A 16,622-nucleotide genomic window follows, 5' to 3' on the forward strand; every position below is an offset into this window, starting at 1 on the left:
GTATTCCTGACAAGCAGAGATGAATCATGGTATCAGTCCTATCTCTAAACATTTCTCTTATAATTTCAGACAGACATTTTCTCTTCTAATGATGAAATTTAACATAAATGTTGTTGTAGATAAATTTTACTGGTTTGTGGTCCAAGTAACTATTGAGTACAACCTTCCTTTGGATTGAGGACCAAAATGTATCAATTTCTAACATTTAGTTTCTATAAAGATCAATATTCACATTTCTGCACTGGGATTTACACAAGTGTTCATGGTCTGCTTTTAGTTTGTTTTTCACCTATTCCCTCCCCAGTTAACGGGCACGTTGCTCTGATACAGTGAATGAAAACAATTAAATCTTCCATAGTTAAATCTTTGCCTGATTGTAGAGCTGATTCAAGACATTTCTATTTTGTGTTGGTTTCTCATCACTGTACTATCTCATAGACTCATAGACTTTAAGGTCAGAAGGGACCATTATGATCATCTGGTCTGACCCCCTGCATGCTGCAGGCCACATGACCCTTCCCTGGACTCTGCCGCACCTTCCAGTCGCGCATTAAGCAAGGTGACTAACATCTATTGTGTGCTCCATTCTGTCTCTCATTTTGGCAGTTTTAATTGGAAATTCTATGCTTAATGAACACTTTGAAACCTGTGGTAGGCTCTGAGCGCTGTTTATGGTAGTGCTGTGGCATTAATTATCTTCCCTTTTATAGGGATGTGGGCCCTGACACATGACAAGTTCTCAAAAATGTAACTAGTGTCAGGTCAAAAGTATCAGTAGTTGTCATTTTCACCTCAGCGTAGCTATCTGAGCTTTGATACTATGCTCCTGCGTTGTCAGAGACGGGGCGATAACTTCGTATTTGCCAGTCTGTGGAGCCCTGGGGACTACTCTGGGAAATACAGTCGGCTTCTGTTCTATTTGATTAGGGAGGGGAAAATGTGTTGCTGGAAACAGTTTCATTAGCTGAGAAGGGCTCATGTGCAGACCTTGGGCCAGTGTGGGTCAAGACGTTGATTAATTAGTAGCCTACACTTTCATCAGTACAATGCACAATTCATGTTTTATGGGTGGTCTTTTTTTCTAAGAGCATTTTTAGCTATGTTAAAATAAAATGGCAATGCTAAGTACTTATGAAAGTATCTTTAATGTCTACAGACAAGCTGGCTTTCTTACTGCTGGTTTTGCTCCATCCCCTGGGGTTTTAAGTGGCGGTTGATACCTTTACTCAAATATGATTTGAGGATAAAGTATCATTAATGCTGGTAGCTAGATTGGCTTGAGTGATGATGATTATACATCTTCTATCTAGACTCTATTCCGAGCATCAGTTTCTTGCAGTGTTTGACCTGGTGTCATGGTTCTCGCTTATAGCATGTTAACCATACAAGCTGGGGTATCTAAATTTCCTTTGGCTGAATCCTCCCCTGAAACAGGAAGGAAAAGAGAGAAAGATAGATTCTCTGTCTGTGGTGGGGAAGCAGGCTCCCCTGATGTTTCCTGTTGTGGTCTAGTTAAGTACTTGGTCAGTTCGCCATCAGGAGGTCATAGAAGAGCTCATGTCCATAAAACTAGGATGTGTTAAACCAACTTCTGGAGATCTGGCTATATTTGGATATGTATAAAATGGTTATGCTAAATATTTTGCTTTTGTTTTAGGGTTCTAAGATGATGCTAACTATTCAAAGTAAGATCAGTAATCCATCATTATAATAGCATCTCACTTGTTCTATCAGCCACGCAGAGCACCTCCTCACACCACTCCCCATACCACCAAGAATACCAGCATTCTAGCAGCACCCAGAAATGAACTCCCTGTTTTCAAGGGCTGGAAAAGTGATTTAGTGCAAACATTGATTAAGTTTTGCCAGTAGCTCTGAGCTCCAGCTAGTAAAACATCATAGTGCTGTTTTTATCTTCCTAGCTCCGTAAAGCGAGTCTTATACACAAATGTGATTAATACTTTTGTGTCATGATTATCCAATCTCAGTGAATATACTTTGAAGTTCAAAATTTACAGGAAGTATTCATTTAACCTTGCCATATATTTGCGTCTCTTGTATGGTACAGTAGATTTGAGAAACATATTTGATAAGAGTGAAAGTTAGTTTTACTATGATGTTACCTCGGTTAGCAGCTTTGTTCCTTCTATGCTGGCTACCAGTAATGAAATGGTACGCTAGCTTTTCTGCAAGCTTGCATTTTAAGCCTGTATATTTTTAATGATTCATGGATTTACTATATGAACTATTATAAATTCCATTTAAACTTCTCCAGTACTGCAGTGCTTTTATTACACTAATGAGCTAATTGTTTAAGAATCATTCACATAATTCATCCTCCTGTTCTGCCTTTTTTTAAAAACTTCAGCCACTGAAGGGCTTTTGACAGACCAATATTTATAACAGTTTGACAGCAGGATGAGGAACAGCGTTTGTCTTTGTAACAGCTTGAAGAAAGGGCCTTTCCAGCCCCCAGCCATGCAGTTACAATCTTGACCTCTTTCTTATGCTGGGAACATACATACAGCAGACAAGCAGCACCTCCCATGTGTTTTCTTGACCCTCTGACTGTCCATTCACTTCCCATCTGTTTTGCAGTCTTAAAGGAGCAGAGGGGGCCCTCTTCTTATAAATCTGTCTTTGCAGGTGATAAATGATGTTCTGTCTCTTTAAGGGCTGCCTGGGTGGTTTTTCCTTTTTTTAAAAAAAGTTTTAGCTTTCCTGTCGGACACATCCAGAGGAAAATATGGTATGTGAACAAGAGGAAACTGGCAAAAAAAATGTGATGAGCCGATGTCAAAGAATTTTTTAAAATTCAGCAGGACATGACCCTGCAATGATCAGTAAATTATAGTAGCTCTTAGTCTTTTGAGATTTGTGAGGTGGGAGAAGGCATGTTGATGCAAGTTTTGTAACTTGTGAGTATAGGGGTTGTTTTGGGAGTTGACTTTTTTGGACAATCTTTAGAACACTGCCCCCACATTGTTTTAGCAAGACCTGGAGTTTTCTATGGTCCTATAGAATATGGAAGAACGTGGCACAAAGGGCTGAACCAAGAAGAGATTGTTTCACTTAGCCCCTTTTATATTTGTTCAGTGTGGTTTTGTATACGTAACTGGGATAATGCGCTAGTTAGAAATAAGTTAAAATCCCACTTCCTGCAGTAGACTGTGGATCCATATTGATATGAAGCATATGATACTGGGCATTCTAATCAATCTGACTATAGACTGGATTTTCTGCTTACTGAAGGAAAGATGATGATTTTATAACAGCGAATCAGCGATTTTTCCTAAAGGAGCTGTAGCAAGCTAACTTCTTGTGTAGAAGGAATTCAGGGAATAGAATGGAGAAAATTGACTTAGGAGGAAAGATTTAAAAGAACGAAGGACGAATCAAAACCTACGAATATCAGAAGGGTGTAAACCCTCAAAACGGAGAGGAATTATTTAACAAAGTACAAGAAGCCAGAACTATAGGGGTTATAAGTGTCGTTTCATACTGCCCCCTAGTCTACAAGGTGCTTCATCAAAGTTTATAATAGAAGATAGGTCCCTATCGTCAAGGAGTTTATAATCTCAGCCCCTGATCCTGCAATTCGATGTCTATAAATGGGCTCCATTGACTTTGGTGGGGCTCCGTGCAGATCAGACTGTAGACTGAAATCCTGAATGATAGACGGACGGACAAGTGAGGGTGCAGCATACATCAAAACCGGCAGGGGGGAGGGCAAGGAAGCGCAAGGGTCAGAGCCCTGCCTTTTGTGGTCACTCAGTTCAGGCATGCATATGTCATGGCTGTGCAAATATTTCCTCTTCTTTTTAAAGAATAAACTTTTTTTGAAGATGGTGGTTTGATACTGAGCAAAAATTTCAGGCTGAAAGGCAGGAGAAACTTTTGACAGAGAGATGTGTTGGTCTGCGGAAAGATTCCTACAGAGTGTTCGATGCCCCAGTTTCTTGGGTTGTTTGAAAGTAGCCTGAACAAAGAACCAGAGACCATCCTGCTGGGAGCAATCCTGTATAGGCAAGGAAACGGACTAATGACCATCTCCCATTGTTTAACTTGTAAGACGGGGAGGCAGCATATCTTAGTTGCAGAGAGGACATTAGAAGTTTTTCTGCCAGCCTTGTGCTCATTCCTCTAAGGCCTCAAATGAGAAAAGCATCTTTACTTAGGGATGCACTTACATGTACTTAAATGCTTATCTAAACAGGGATCTAAATGTTTGATTTCTGAGCAGATGACTTTACCTCTCTGCCTGAGTTTTCCTGTCTGCAAAATGGGAATACTAACTGCTTCCTACAAGGCAGGGATGTTTGTGTGGATTCCTTCTTAATGTTAGTAACATCCTAAGTATTATGATTTAGTTCTCTAAGTACAAGTATCAGGGGGTAGCCGTGTTAGTCTGTATCTACAAAAACAACAAGGAGTCTGGTGGCACCTTAAAGACTAACAGATTTATTTGGGCATAAGCTTTCGTGAGTAAAAACCTCACGAAAGAATCCGAAGAAGTGAGGTTTTTACCCACGAAAGCTTATGCCCAAATAAATCTGTTAGTCTTTAAGGTGCAACCAGACTCCTTGTTGTTTTTGTTCTCTAAGTACAGACAACTCTAGCCCCTTTCCTCCAGTGTAACTGTTCATCTGTAGATGAAAAGAAAAATAGTTTGAGGGTTTTTTCCGTTCATATTCATCTCAGTCAGGGAACAGAGGTGTACAATAAAGAGTAAGGGCTTGTCTACATGGGAAAACTTTCCTAGTATATTTACAGCAATATAATGATGTCATTTTAACTCATTGTGTGGACGCTGTCTTATTCTGGAATAAGAGTGGGTTTTTTTCAAATTTGCTTAAACCCCTTCCAAAGCAATATAAGCTTTGGAAAATGAGGAAAAAATGACATATTGCTTGTGTGTGTGAGACAGACAGACAGACACGTATATTCCCAGCCAGGAGCTGGGAATGGGTGACGGATGGATCACTTGATTACGTGTTCTGTTCATTCCCTAAGGGGCACCTGGCACTGGCCAATGTCAGAAGGCAGGATGCTGGCTAGATGGACCTTTGGTCTGACCCAGTCTGGCCGTTATGATGATATGTTCTTATGACACTATTGTATTTAGTTTCCATGTGAGGAGTTAAAGTGCTGTAACTATAGCAGTTTAAATTTACACATTATCAGATAACAGTATAACTTCCCCATGTAGATAAGCTCTAGGAGGTTTCTTGAGTCCTAAATATTATTCCAAGGTCAGGATGACAACCTTCGTCAGAAGCCCATGCTGCTTCTGCCATATGGATAGTCTAGCAGAAAAAGTTTTAAATTGATACTTTGAGTTAGTTGAAGGGGAAAGGTTACCTGCAACTCCTCTTGCTGCTGCACTACTTGATATACATACATTCATATATATGTGTGTGTGTGTGTGTGTGTGTGTGTGTGTAGATCTGTCTTCAAGTTGCATTTCTCCATCTAGGAGTTTGTGGCTCACCTCATCATAGCATCTAAGCACCTATTATTCTGAAAAGGCAATCTCGTTGCCAGTGATGTATAGCTGTGTTGCTTTTAACGTTAGATTAAGGCAGAAGTGATCCTATATTTAGTCAAATGTATGTATTTTGAAAAACTAAACAAAAATATAGATTTATATAATCAAAGAGAAGAATTCGTAAACAGGACATCGTTGTCTACAGAGATACCTCTGTGGAAAATTTCTAGCCTCTGAAGAAACTTTTACACCATTTGTTTTCAGTCATGACAGAAATGTCTTACACTGGAAAGCTAAATTCCTCTTTTTAAAAAAGTCATTTGATTATAAAGCGGATTATTTTTCTTACTCTTACAGCATTATATGAAAAGTTTCTTTCCGTTTTATTGCTTTAAGTAATTCACCCCTACCTCATCAGCTTTGCTTGGAAGGTAACTGGCTTCAATTTTAACAGCACTGCTATTGCACTCAATGCAATGCTTTTACGGGTGAGGCACATTAATAATGTAGCTATAAAGTTGGGACCAGTAAGTAGACAATCTGTTTTTATGAGACTGAATATTTTGGGTTTTTTTCCTCCTTCCTAAATTGATGTTAACAGCAAAAGTAAACCTTATCCTTGGCTGGGTCTTTCTGTATTCACTGTGTATTCAAATCCTAATTACAGATCAATTAGTCTGGTTTTGAGTCTTTTAGAGTCAGTATCAGAGGATTAATGAAAAGAAAATGAGTGGGCAGCGGTATCATTTCATGTGGAGATAAAGAGGGAACAAGCATGAATGGGTCTCTCAAGCCGTCTGAATAAAGAATTTCTTCATTCTGTGTCAGTGGAGGTTTATGGGATATTGGGAAAGGATTATGGGAATATTCATGACCAGATCAGGAGACATAATGAATTGATGTATGGAACAGCTCATCTTTTAGGTAAACATTGGGTAAATGGAAAGTAAAATAGGCCTACAGGCAATGAATGCCCGTGTGTTTCATTGTTCCAAAGCTAGAAACAAGCGGTTTGTTATAGTTTTCCTGCGCTGGTTTCACTTAAGTTTTGATCACTGTTTAACAGGTGGTGTAAGAATCATGCATTCATAACTCCAAATCTCTATTAAAACTATCAGAGTTATGAGCAGCAGTCTAAATATAAACTTCAGAAGTAAATTATAACAGAACTGTAGCATTTGGAAGCCTGATGTGATATTGGAGCATTGGATAGTAACTCGGGAAAAAGTTCAGTATGTTACAGAAATACATACTTGTTAGCAGGTTAAAAGTGTAACTCATAGTCTGTGGGTTATTTTTACTTAGAATAATATAATATTGCAACATAAATATTCTCAATATGTCATAGCCATCTCCTTAATGTTGAAACCCAAAAGAGACTATTGGGTTTTTAATTGGAGATGGGCTCAAGCCAAGAAGCTTGGACCCAGTTCTGGAGCAGAACACCTAGAAAATGGGTATGGGTGTGTGTGGGTGTGGGTGTGGGTGTGTGTGTGTGTGTGTGTGTGTGTGTGTGTGTGTGTGTGTGTGTGTGTGTGTGTGTGTGTGTGTGTGTGTGTGAAATATTAATCTATCTCACAGCAAAGTGGATCCAGAAGCAAACTTTCCCACAATTTGAGGCAGTTAACATCTATTGTCTGTTTGGGTCAATTATAATGTTGTTTGAATTTAAATTCAATGAAGTACTGACATACTTACCGTAAAGTATTCAGTCACTGCACTATGTTGCTCATCAAAATAAGTATCTCCAAGAATTTACAATTACCATCTTACTAATCACAGTTGTGTAAATACGCTTTCTGCCATTATGCTAAATGAAAAGCAAACTAAATAGCAGGGTACTATTACTGTGTGCTGCATTGTGGATTTTAGAAAGAAAATACATTTTACCTGATGATTAGTATCTGTTTCAGTGCAATAAGCTGTATTCCTACTGCGAATACAAAGCTTAGTATGAATATATTATAATTTCCTGACAGACGACAGACTTTTTCACTGTTTGTTTAAGAAGGTTTTTTTTCCAAAGTGTTAAGTTACTTAAAGACCTCATAATTATTACAGTTAAGGAGTTACTTCAGTTCTATCCAGGTATAAAAACTGATAAAGTGCTTATGATAACGATGGAGGCAACTTTAGTATGTCTGTTCTCTAAACAAACACAACTGATGAACTACATTCTGGTGGAATAAACATTGGCTATCCTGTTACTTTAGCATGCCTTGATTGAAAAATTAAAGTAGGTATTGTTGGCACAGACCGACAACCCCCCTCCTTTTTTTTTCTAAGGGTGAACTCATAAATTATGGATTTTGTTGATATTGTGAATTTATAGCACTGGACTATTTCACTAACCAAGGGTTGAGCAGGAAAAATATTTGCATTTAATGTTGTTAAATCTGTCTGCTTTCAATGACACTAATAGCTTGATCAATATAAAAATCGTATTTGAGGAAAGAATGTTGGACTGAATAAAGCAATCCAAACCAAAAATAAATAGTTCGGAATTACAGTACTCCCCAAAGATAGATGTATATATCATAATTACAAAAATAATTGTGATGCGTTTGTCAAATATAATATGAAATTAGCCTTTGAAAGATATTTGGGTTGTGCGCTGCGCCCCCTCCCCCCCACCCCGCCCGCAGAAACAAAAAAACAATCTTTCCCCAGTTTTGAATCCAGCAGCAGCATGTCGTCTTTAGCAACATGGCTTTACTGAGGGCTCATCTCCATTATATTTTAAGTCTTTGGGGTGAAATCCTGATCCTACTGGAGTCAATGGGACCTGTGCTATTGACTTTAATGGGACCAGGAATTTACCCTCTGTCCGTATCTGCAAGACTAGAAATTATCCGGACCCAGAATAGCTAAAAGACTGTCTCAAACTCCAAGACTTTGGCTGCCCTGAATAGCACTACTCCTGAGGAATGCATATGAATGCACTCAGATTAACAAAACAACCATACGTGTCATTTCCCAGGCAGGGGGCGGGGGGGATTGGAGAGGAAGCTGCACTTGAAAAGCATACATCTCATTATTTAATTTTTAGCTTTGGAAAACATTCAGACACCACAGAGATGAACATGGTATAGGACGAGTATAGACCAAGATAGCCTGACGTCTTTAATGAAATGCTTCTGGTATTTTTAGCCCAATGTAGGGTAGCCAGGAACACAGGTCAGCACTCACTATCACTAAGTTCGCTCTGGTGTACAGATCCTTTCTTTGCTCATTAGAATGCCCCATGACAAAGTTGGTCAGGAGACTAAACTATGTCTGGCCTTCAAGAGGGTGGTCCAGCCAACTTGAGGTTGAGTTCATGGAGAGACCGATGCGAGAGCTGCCTGCCCATACCTGGCATGTGGACAGTAGAGTCAAATTCCCATTTCTGCCAGGCTGTTAACATTATTTGGCTAGCGTTTGAAATAGATACAGTAAAACAAGGCAGTCAACTTTATTTCAGGGTTTCTTGGTTATTTTGTTAACAGCTTTGTTTCGGTTGCAGAATGTTTCTTTATTATTAGAGTATATTTTATATCACTCTTAAAAATCTGGTCCACTGAAATGTCCTTTTTATCCTAAAAAGATTAGTTTATTCTTGTTACACTTTAGTGTAAAGTATGAGGATTGTGTCATTTCATTGTTAGATGAAACGATTATTTCTCCTAGCTACCTCCTACGAGCACTCCCTTGGGTGATCACACTTGGTGCTTGCCCCAGCTGCGCATGTATCCCATTCAATCATGGCTACGGTGTACTTTGGTTTTTTAAATGTAATAAGTAGCCATGAAAATGAAAACTAGTAATGGAAGATAACCAGAAGCGTCCCTTATAACCTCACAAAGGGAATCTGGGGCTTTGTCCCAGATGATATTCTTATTTTGCTAAAACTAGATTTGAATGTTTGCACACACATTGTATCTTTTATTAGGCTGAACGCTTGATTTCCGGATTATTCTAAGTGTGGTGATCCACTTCTTCCCTTTCCTTCACACACTTAAAAAGGAGTAACTGGCTGTACATAGGTTTACAACGGGGTTCTCAAACTGGGGGTCATGACCCCTCAGCCTCCACGCCCAAACCCCGCTTTGCCTCCAGCATTTATAATAGTGTTAAATATATATAATATATATATAAAGTGTCTTTTAATGTATAAGGGGGGTCGCACTCAGAGGCTAGTTGTGTGAAAGGGGTCACCAGTACAAAAGTTCGAGAACCACTGGTTTACAAGAAGCAGCTTCAAGCAGGGGCAGAAAAGCATGCAGGCTTTTCAATCCCATTAGGTTTTAAAGTCTGTTCTGTAAGTCACTGCAGTTTACATATAACATGTAGACACTACAGTGAAGGGTGTTGTACAAGATCTTGAGGGGGAGAGAGGGACACAGTGATGGTAAAAAATTAAGGGTTTGGGTTTCGTTTTTTTTAAATTTCCTACTGACATTTTGTTTTCAGTAACTGAACGTAGGTTTGTCCTGTTAGTGGTTTTGCTGAGGGGGAAAATGATTCCAGATTTAGAGGTTTTACGGAATATAATTCTGACTGCATCCTTTTGGTCAGTGCTGAAATGCAAGGGACCAAGACTTGGATTGAATTGAATATTCAACTCAGATAGGATTCTTTGCTCCAAGCACTCTGTCTTTTGTACCAGGTGTGTTGCACGTTGAGGTCTGATTGCTTGCAATTCTACCTGTTAGGCACTAGTTTTTAACTGTTTCTTGAATGATAAATGGTGGTTGTGCTACTAATGTGGAGAATAATGATATTGGGCTAAAAGAGAGAGGGATTAGTGCACTTTACTTAATGGATAATAACTCCCACGGTATAAGGATGGGTGCACAGTTGACTTGATGTGTGTGAACCAGTGGAAATCTGAGATTTTCAAAACATAGCTATTTCAGATCAGATTGCTTTGCTGCATTTTGGAATTATTAAATTAGCATTTATGGTAAAAAGGTATATACTTGGAAAAGTTCTTTAAAGAAAAAAACAGCCTTAAGAGAGAGTCTATTAATTTTTGTCTGATGTAGAAACTGTTCACAAAGGCATTCAGTGCATCAAACATTTAGGATAATGATTGCTTACAAAATTGGATTTTGCTCTGCTTTATAGTTGAGTTTTTTTGTATCTATTCTGAATAAAATAACTAGAAATTTGAATGGCAATCTTTTTAATCTTTCTAGAAAAAGTTCGTGAAATCCAGGAAAAACTTGAAGCCTTCATTGAAGCCCTCCATCAGGAGAAGTAGATTGTTCAAGCAGGTACAATGTTCTTACTGTCCTATACACACAAAACAACCCATCACACACAATGCTGAAGGAATTGTTTCCTGAAAATCCATTTCATTTTACAGCTTTCCCTTGCTTCTTTCCTTTTTGTTTCCAATTTTCCGTGCCATGATTCTAGTCTTTATAACGGCAAAAGAATGTGAAGTGTGGTGTAAGTGCTTTTAGGTTAGAGAAACAAGGTGGGTGAGGTAATATATCTTTTATTGAACCAACTTTGTTGGTGAGAGACAAGCTTTCGAGCCACACAGAGCTCTTCTTCTGGTCTGGGAAACATACTCAGAATATCACAGCAAAATGCAAGGTGGAAAAGATTGTTTAGCATAAGGAGTTAACACATATTGTAATGGACCATTCAAGGTAGAGTGGCCTGTAAACACCTCTGTAGTCATAGGACAAAAAGAGAGGGTTAGTGGGTTACAGATTGTTGTAATAAGCCATAAATCCAGTATCTCTGTTCAGTTCATGATTTTTGGCATCTTGCAGAGTAATTAATTTAAGCTTCCGGGCTCGTTGTTTCAAAGTGTTACGCAGGTTTCCTTTGAGGATGAGGACTGAGAGGTCAGGTATAGAGTGATCACTTTGTGAAAAGTGTTCACCTGTGGGTGATAGGGTGTTTTTGTCTTCTCATTTTCCTGTTTGAGTTCATTCAAGGGCATAGTGATTGTCTGGTTTCACCCACATCCTTGTTATTGGGACATTTAGTGCACTGGATGAGGTACACCACGTGTTGATAGGTATGTGCAGGTTCTATGGATCTTGAAAGTTGTGTTGTGGGGGGTGTTGATCATTGTAGCAGTAGAGATATGATTACAGGTTCTGTATCTGTTGTTCTGCCAGGGTCTGATGCCACTTTGAGTTGGTGTGTCCTGGTCTGTGGGAAGCTTGCCTCTGATGATGAGCATGGAGAGGTTGGGGGGTTGTTTGAAGGCCAGAAGTAGAGGTTCAAGAAAATTGAGTATGGGTTGTAGTTGTTGATACCTTGTATGGGTTCCAGTATGAGGTGGTAGGGGACAACTAGGAGTGTGAGGTTGGAGGAGGTTTTATTTCTGTGTTGAAGCAGGTTCTCTTGGGGTATTTGGGTGGCCCATTCCATGGTACGATCTACTTCTCTTGTGGTATGTCCTTGCTTGCTGAAGGCGTTTGCGAAGGAAGTTGATTGTACCCTGAAGGAAGCTGGCCCTTTGTGTGGTGAGTGGTTTGAGGTTGGTTTGTATGAGTCCCAATATTCCTTCAGTAAGAGTGCCATGGCCAGATATGATGGGTCTGCCTGGATTCCCTTGTATGTGGGGAATGAGTTTGTGGAGTTTGTCTTGGAGGTGTTTGAGGAAAGATTTGATGATATCCTTAAGTTCCTGGGTAAACTGTGGTGTGAGGTCATCTGTGAGTTCTTTATAGTAATTGGAGTTGGAGAGTTTTTGCTGTGACACTGAGAGTTCCTTTCCCAGACCTGAAGAAGAGCTCTGGGTGGCTCAAAAGCGTGTCTCTTTCATGAACAGAAGTTGGTCTAATGAAAGATATTACCTCCCCCACCTGGTCTTTCTCATATCCTGGGACTGACACAGCTACAACTCCATTCTCTAGGTTAGTTATTCAGGTCTCATGAAACAGCTCTAAGACAAATTGTGCACTCAAAGTGTATATCAACATTAAAATGTGAGATCAGTTATAGCCCATTGTAATCAAAATGTGACGATACCTGTGTTTTTTGTAAAGTATTTTGAGATCCTTGTATGAAAAGTGCTAGATAGTGCACGTGAAAATTATTATTGTCAGCACTCAGATCTGAGTGTCATTTTCAGATTTCATTCAAGTCCATCACCTAATTCTTGTGTTAATTCTCAGAGTGTATAAGGCATCATGACTGAGCTGTATAATGTGATTGCACCTGTTGTTAATTACATTCATTGCCTTTTTATATTTCAGCTGAACTTTTACCATAAGAACACAGGCCTTTCCCAAAATGCATTGCACAAAGAAGACTGAATGAAATGGCTTTTCTGTCCCATTCTTCTTCCTATCGTACCTTTTTGAAGCATCCTGTGATGTCAAAGGGGTGAGGGAAGTAATTTCTCACATGGGATTGAGAAGTATTGAACAAAACCTCCCATTTGAATTTTTGAAGCAAGACAAACATGACAGCAGAATCCAGTTTTTGTTGTGTTGAAATGACAAGATGAGGGAATGCCAAAGTTGTCCAATTAAGTTCTGTTCCTGAGAGGAAGGAGAGGCTTTTATTTCTTGGCTGTGGTCTAGTATGGCAGGACTGGAGCAGATTCATAAAGTGGTTTTATCTAGTGTCACTTTCTTGCCTGCAAATAATCCTGGGAGTTTGAAATAAAGATTTATCATTTGTACATACATGAATTAATGCCCTTCTAACTAATATTGGTTGTATCTGTATACAGTATGTTGACGCATCCTCAAGCACTAGGGTACACCTCTAAATACATTGTGGTGAGAAGGGAGATCTGAGAGAGAGAGAGAGACTTTGCTTAAGCACTTGAGCTATTATCATCGAAGGAATTCTGCCATTTGAAAAGTACAGGCTGTCATTCATTGACTCCTTAAAAAGTCTGGCTCAGGAAATAATGTCAACAGCTGCTCATTTGATGGCTGTTTTCCTAGTAGATGATGTTACTCTGAATCATAGCCAATCACATTTCATTTTGGGGGTTGCCTGGACACTAACTGGGTTTCCTGTTAACTTTCCCCATGTCCTGTTGGAAAGTAAGCTAATTATGTGTGGGTAATACAGAAAAATAATTTAATGGTGTAACTCACTTTGTTTGACCCTCTCAAATAAACATTTCAGAAAAAAAGATCAAAAACCAGATTTTTTTAATATATTTTCTTTTTACTGGGGACTTTAAGGCCAAAATTGCTTTAAAGTAGTGTAATGCACAAGATCCCTTGCTTTGTGGTGTTTAGACTGGTATAACTGTTCAGTGGTGTTCATTTCCTTCAGTCTCTCAGATTGCCCCCAACGCAGTCTGCAAGTGACATACAAGAGCTTGGTGGGTTAAATCAGTATTCACCAATTCTTTGAGGTATCACGTAGAATTTTGCTCACTTGATTTTACTTGTTTCTTCTGTTGTCTCGTCTGCCAGTTATACATTTTGTATAATATAAGCCCCAAATAAATGAACATCGTCTTTTTTTACATATCTCGACTTAGCTACTATTGCTGTTAAAATTGTCAATGAGATAGAGTTAAGAAAATGATCTAAATACAATTTCACAAATGTCCAGTGACTTTTTTTAAAGCCCCTTTTTATTTTTCTCCTGAAACTCTTAATACAAGTGTAGTAATCCAGCTACAATTGACAAACAGTGCTGAATACTTGAATACTGCCCTGGAAGAGGATGTTAGACAGGTTCAAAACAGTTCATTGTGTAATTATCCCAAAACGTAGGTTAGGAAATTGACATAGGCTTGTATTCTTCCCTCTGAAAGAGGCAAATGATTTGAATTACAGGTAATTGAGAATAGGAAGGAATCAGTATGTAAGAACATTTATCATTTTGATTCTGACCCAGAGAGCAACGCTAGAAGTGGAATAGGAAACCCTAACATTTGATAATCAAAAATAAAACTTTAAGCACTATTGTGTAAAAAAACTAAAGTGTAGTTTTTCATACAGTGGTGCTTAAAATTAAACGTAGCAAGATAATCTAACAGATTGAGCATTGAGGCTTCTTTTTTCTTAAAACCACCTGATTACAGGAAAACGAGTGCATTTAAAAAAAGGTAAATTGGTTTATATGATCTTTTGACACAGACTGTGGGTAACTTCAGAAGTTTAAGTTGTTTCCACAACGGTGAAGGAAAGCAGATTCCATAGATTGTATATCACATGAATGAGTCTGTACTTGTATGAAATCCCTCTCTGTACAAAAAACCCTTTTGCGTTTACTTGACAAGATGACTGTTTGAAATCTCTGTGTAGTGTACATGTTGCAAAATGTCACATCCAGTGGTCCCGTATGCACCTTTTTTTCTGCATGATATCTACACTCTTTGATCATAATTTCTCTATTGCTGATCTGAGATTTGGCATGGTGTGTTCCTCGAGAGCTGGGTATTTATTGAATGCAGATGTAATTGAAGGGAAAATAATAAAATTCAGGCTTTGAACACTAAATGTTCATGTCACATGCACAGTTTAAAAGTTACTCAACCTCCTTGTGGCTCTGTTTCCGCATCTGCAAAATAATGATAAAGGTACCCCACCTTTGTAATGTGCTTCGAGATCTAGGAGCATGGAGCATTATGCAACTGCTGAATATGGCTACTTTTTTAATGTATAAATAACATCTTTGGGTTCTGTTTTTTATCAGATTTTCCTGAAAAATTCCCGGGTTTTGAAAAAGCCAGGATTTGGGTTTGACCAGTTTTAACTCACATTCTGCCCCCTCACAGAGTCCCACTGGATGGCACAGCACATCTGCAGAAAGGAGGGTGAAGGCTGTTTGGTGGCTGCTGCTGTGCAGAGGGAGAGTGAGACCGGCAGGGAGCTGGGTCCTGGGAGCTGAGAGGGGCTCCCTGCCTATCTTGCTCCCCCAGAGATGGGCAGGGAGCCAGGTGACCACCCCATCTGCTCTACCTGCCAGACAGAGCCCCCTCCTGACTTTCAGCATGGCCCCAGGCACAGTGGCAGGGACTTGGGTCCTGGCAGCCAAGAATGCTTGACAGCTGCAGAGCCAGGCCCACAGGAAGTGGAAGGATCCCCTCACCTCTCTCGCCCTCTGGCCCCTCCTTTTTGCTTTTTTACTGATTTTCACCTGTTTTTTGTTTTTTTTATGCAGACTGATAAATTCCCAGGAAATTGTAAATAAAATAAAAACAAAATCCAATGGGCCTTATGTATAAATGACAGTATTTCTCCGTTAGTGTTAATATAGCACTATCTATAGGCGCAGTGCTTTACAGATAAACAAGACACGGTCCCTGCTTGAGAAGCTTATCAGCTCTCTCCTGTTGTGGTAGTGCATCGATCTTTTTCTCAGTGTAAGTGAAATTCTCACAGGCTTTTACACTGGGTACCAGGCTTTAATGTTTGTTAGGTTTTCTTATGCCACACAGATGTTTAGTAAGACAGTGGAATTGGGAATTATGATGAACTAGAAGTCAACTTATCAACAGGTGCATTCTGGAGTGCTAAACAATGCCTTACAGATTCAGGAAAATGTTACAAAAGCAATAAAAAAAAAAACAACAACAAGTAAAACTGATATTAAAGATGTTGCTTACCTGTTTTGCAAAGCCTAAATAGACACAGAAGTACCGGTACCAATAAAAGGTTACATCTTTTACTATTTTGATTTAATGTCCGGCTTCTACTAACTAAAAATTCTTCGAGTGTTTGCTCATGTTGATTCCATTCCAAGTGTGCACGCGCCCACGTGTGTGTGGTTGTTGGAGTTTTTTGCCTTAGCGGTATCTGGAGGGTCAGCAGTGACACCCCCTTGAGTGCCATGCTCATGCGTTGGTATATCAGGCACCGCCAGCCTTACGCCCTCTCAGTTCCTTCTTACTGCAACGGTCAGCAGGCAGACTCAGGTGTCGACAGCCCCACCGTGGCCACTGGAAGGGGATTGCTTGGAAGGGCAGTTCAACCCCTCGCCCAGACCCCATTGTCATGAGTGGGCACCCGAGGTCACGTCAACATCGGTGCTGCCTCGGCAGCATGGCCAGTGGCTAGTGCAGTGGCCTTATTGGAGTGCGTGGGGCGTGCTGGTCATGGCGATGCCCCCTTCGCACACCGCTCATCTGCCACTGCCTTGGAGCAACATTTGGCGGCACCTGGCGTGGTGCATGAGGCATGCTCAGAGGTCGAGGCAGAGGATA

General features: G+C 39.7%; 1 protein-coding gene across 5 annotated transcripts in view; it reads left to right on the top strand.

Annotated features, from left to right (window-relative positions):
* The window catches only part of OPA1 (OPA1 mitochondrial dynamin like GTPase), a 76,526-nt gene extending 60,539 nt beyond the window's left edge, over window positions 1-15,987 (top strand). For 4 of the 5 annotated variants that reach the window (XM_034780900.1, XM_034780902.1, XM_034780901.1 and 1 more), the window contains 2 exons: window positions 10,669-10,746; window positions 12,697-15,987. In XM_034780900.1, the coding sequence (XP_034636791.1) occupies window positions 10,669-10,733 (65 nt within the window). In that variant the 3' untranslated portion in view covers window positions 10,734-10,746; window positions 12,697-15,987. The remainder of the gene's footprint in view (window positions 1-10,668; window positions 10,747-12,696) is intronic. The other variant, XM_034780899.1, reaches the window with a different exon arrangement.
* The last annotated feature ends 635 nt before the right edge of the window (window positions 15,988-16,622 follow it).

This window comes from Trachemys scripta, chromosome 9 (assembly GCF_013100865.1).
Source record: "Trachemys scripta elegans isolate TJP31775 chromosome 9, CAS_Tse_1.0, whole genome shotgun sequence".
In the NCBI taxonomy this organism is placed as follows: Eukaryota; Metazoa; Chordata; order Testudines; family Emydidae; genus Trachemys; species Trachemys scripta.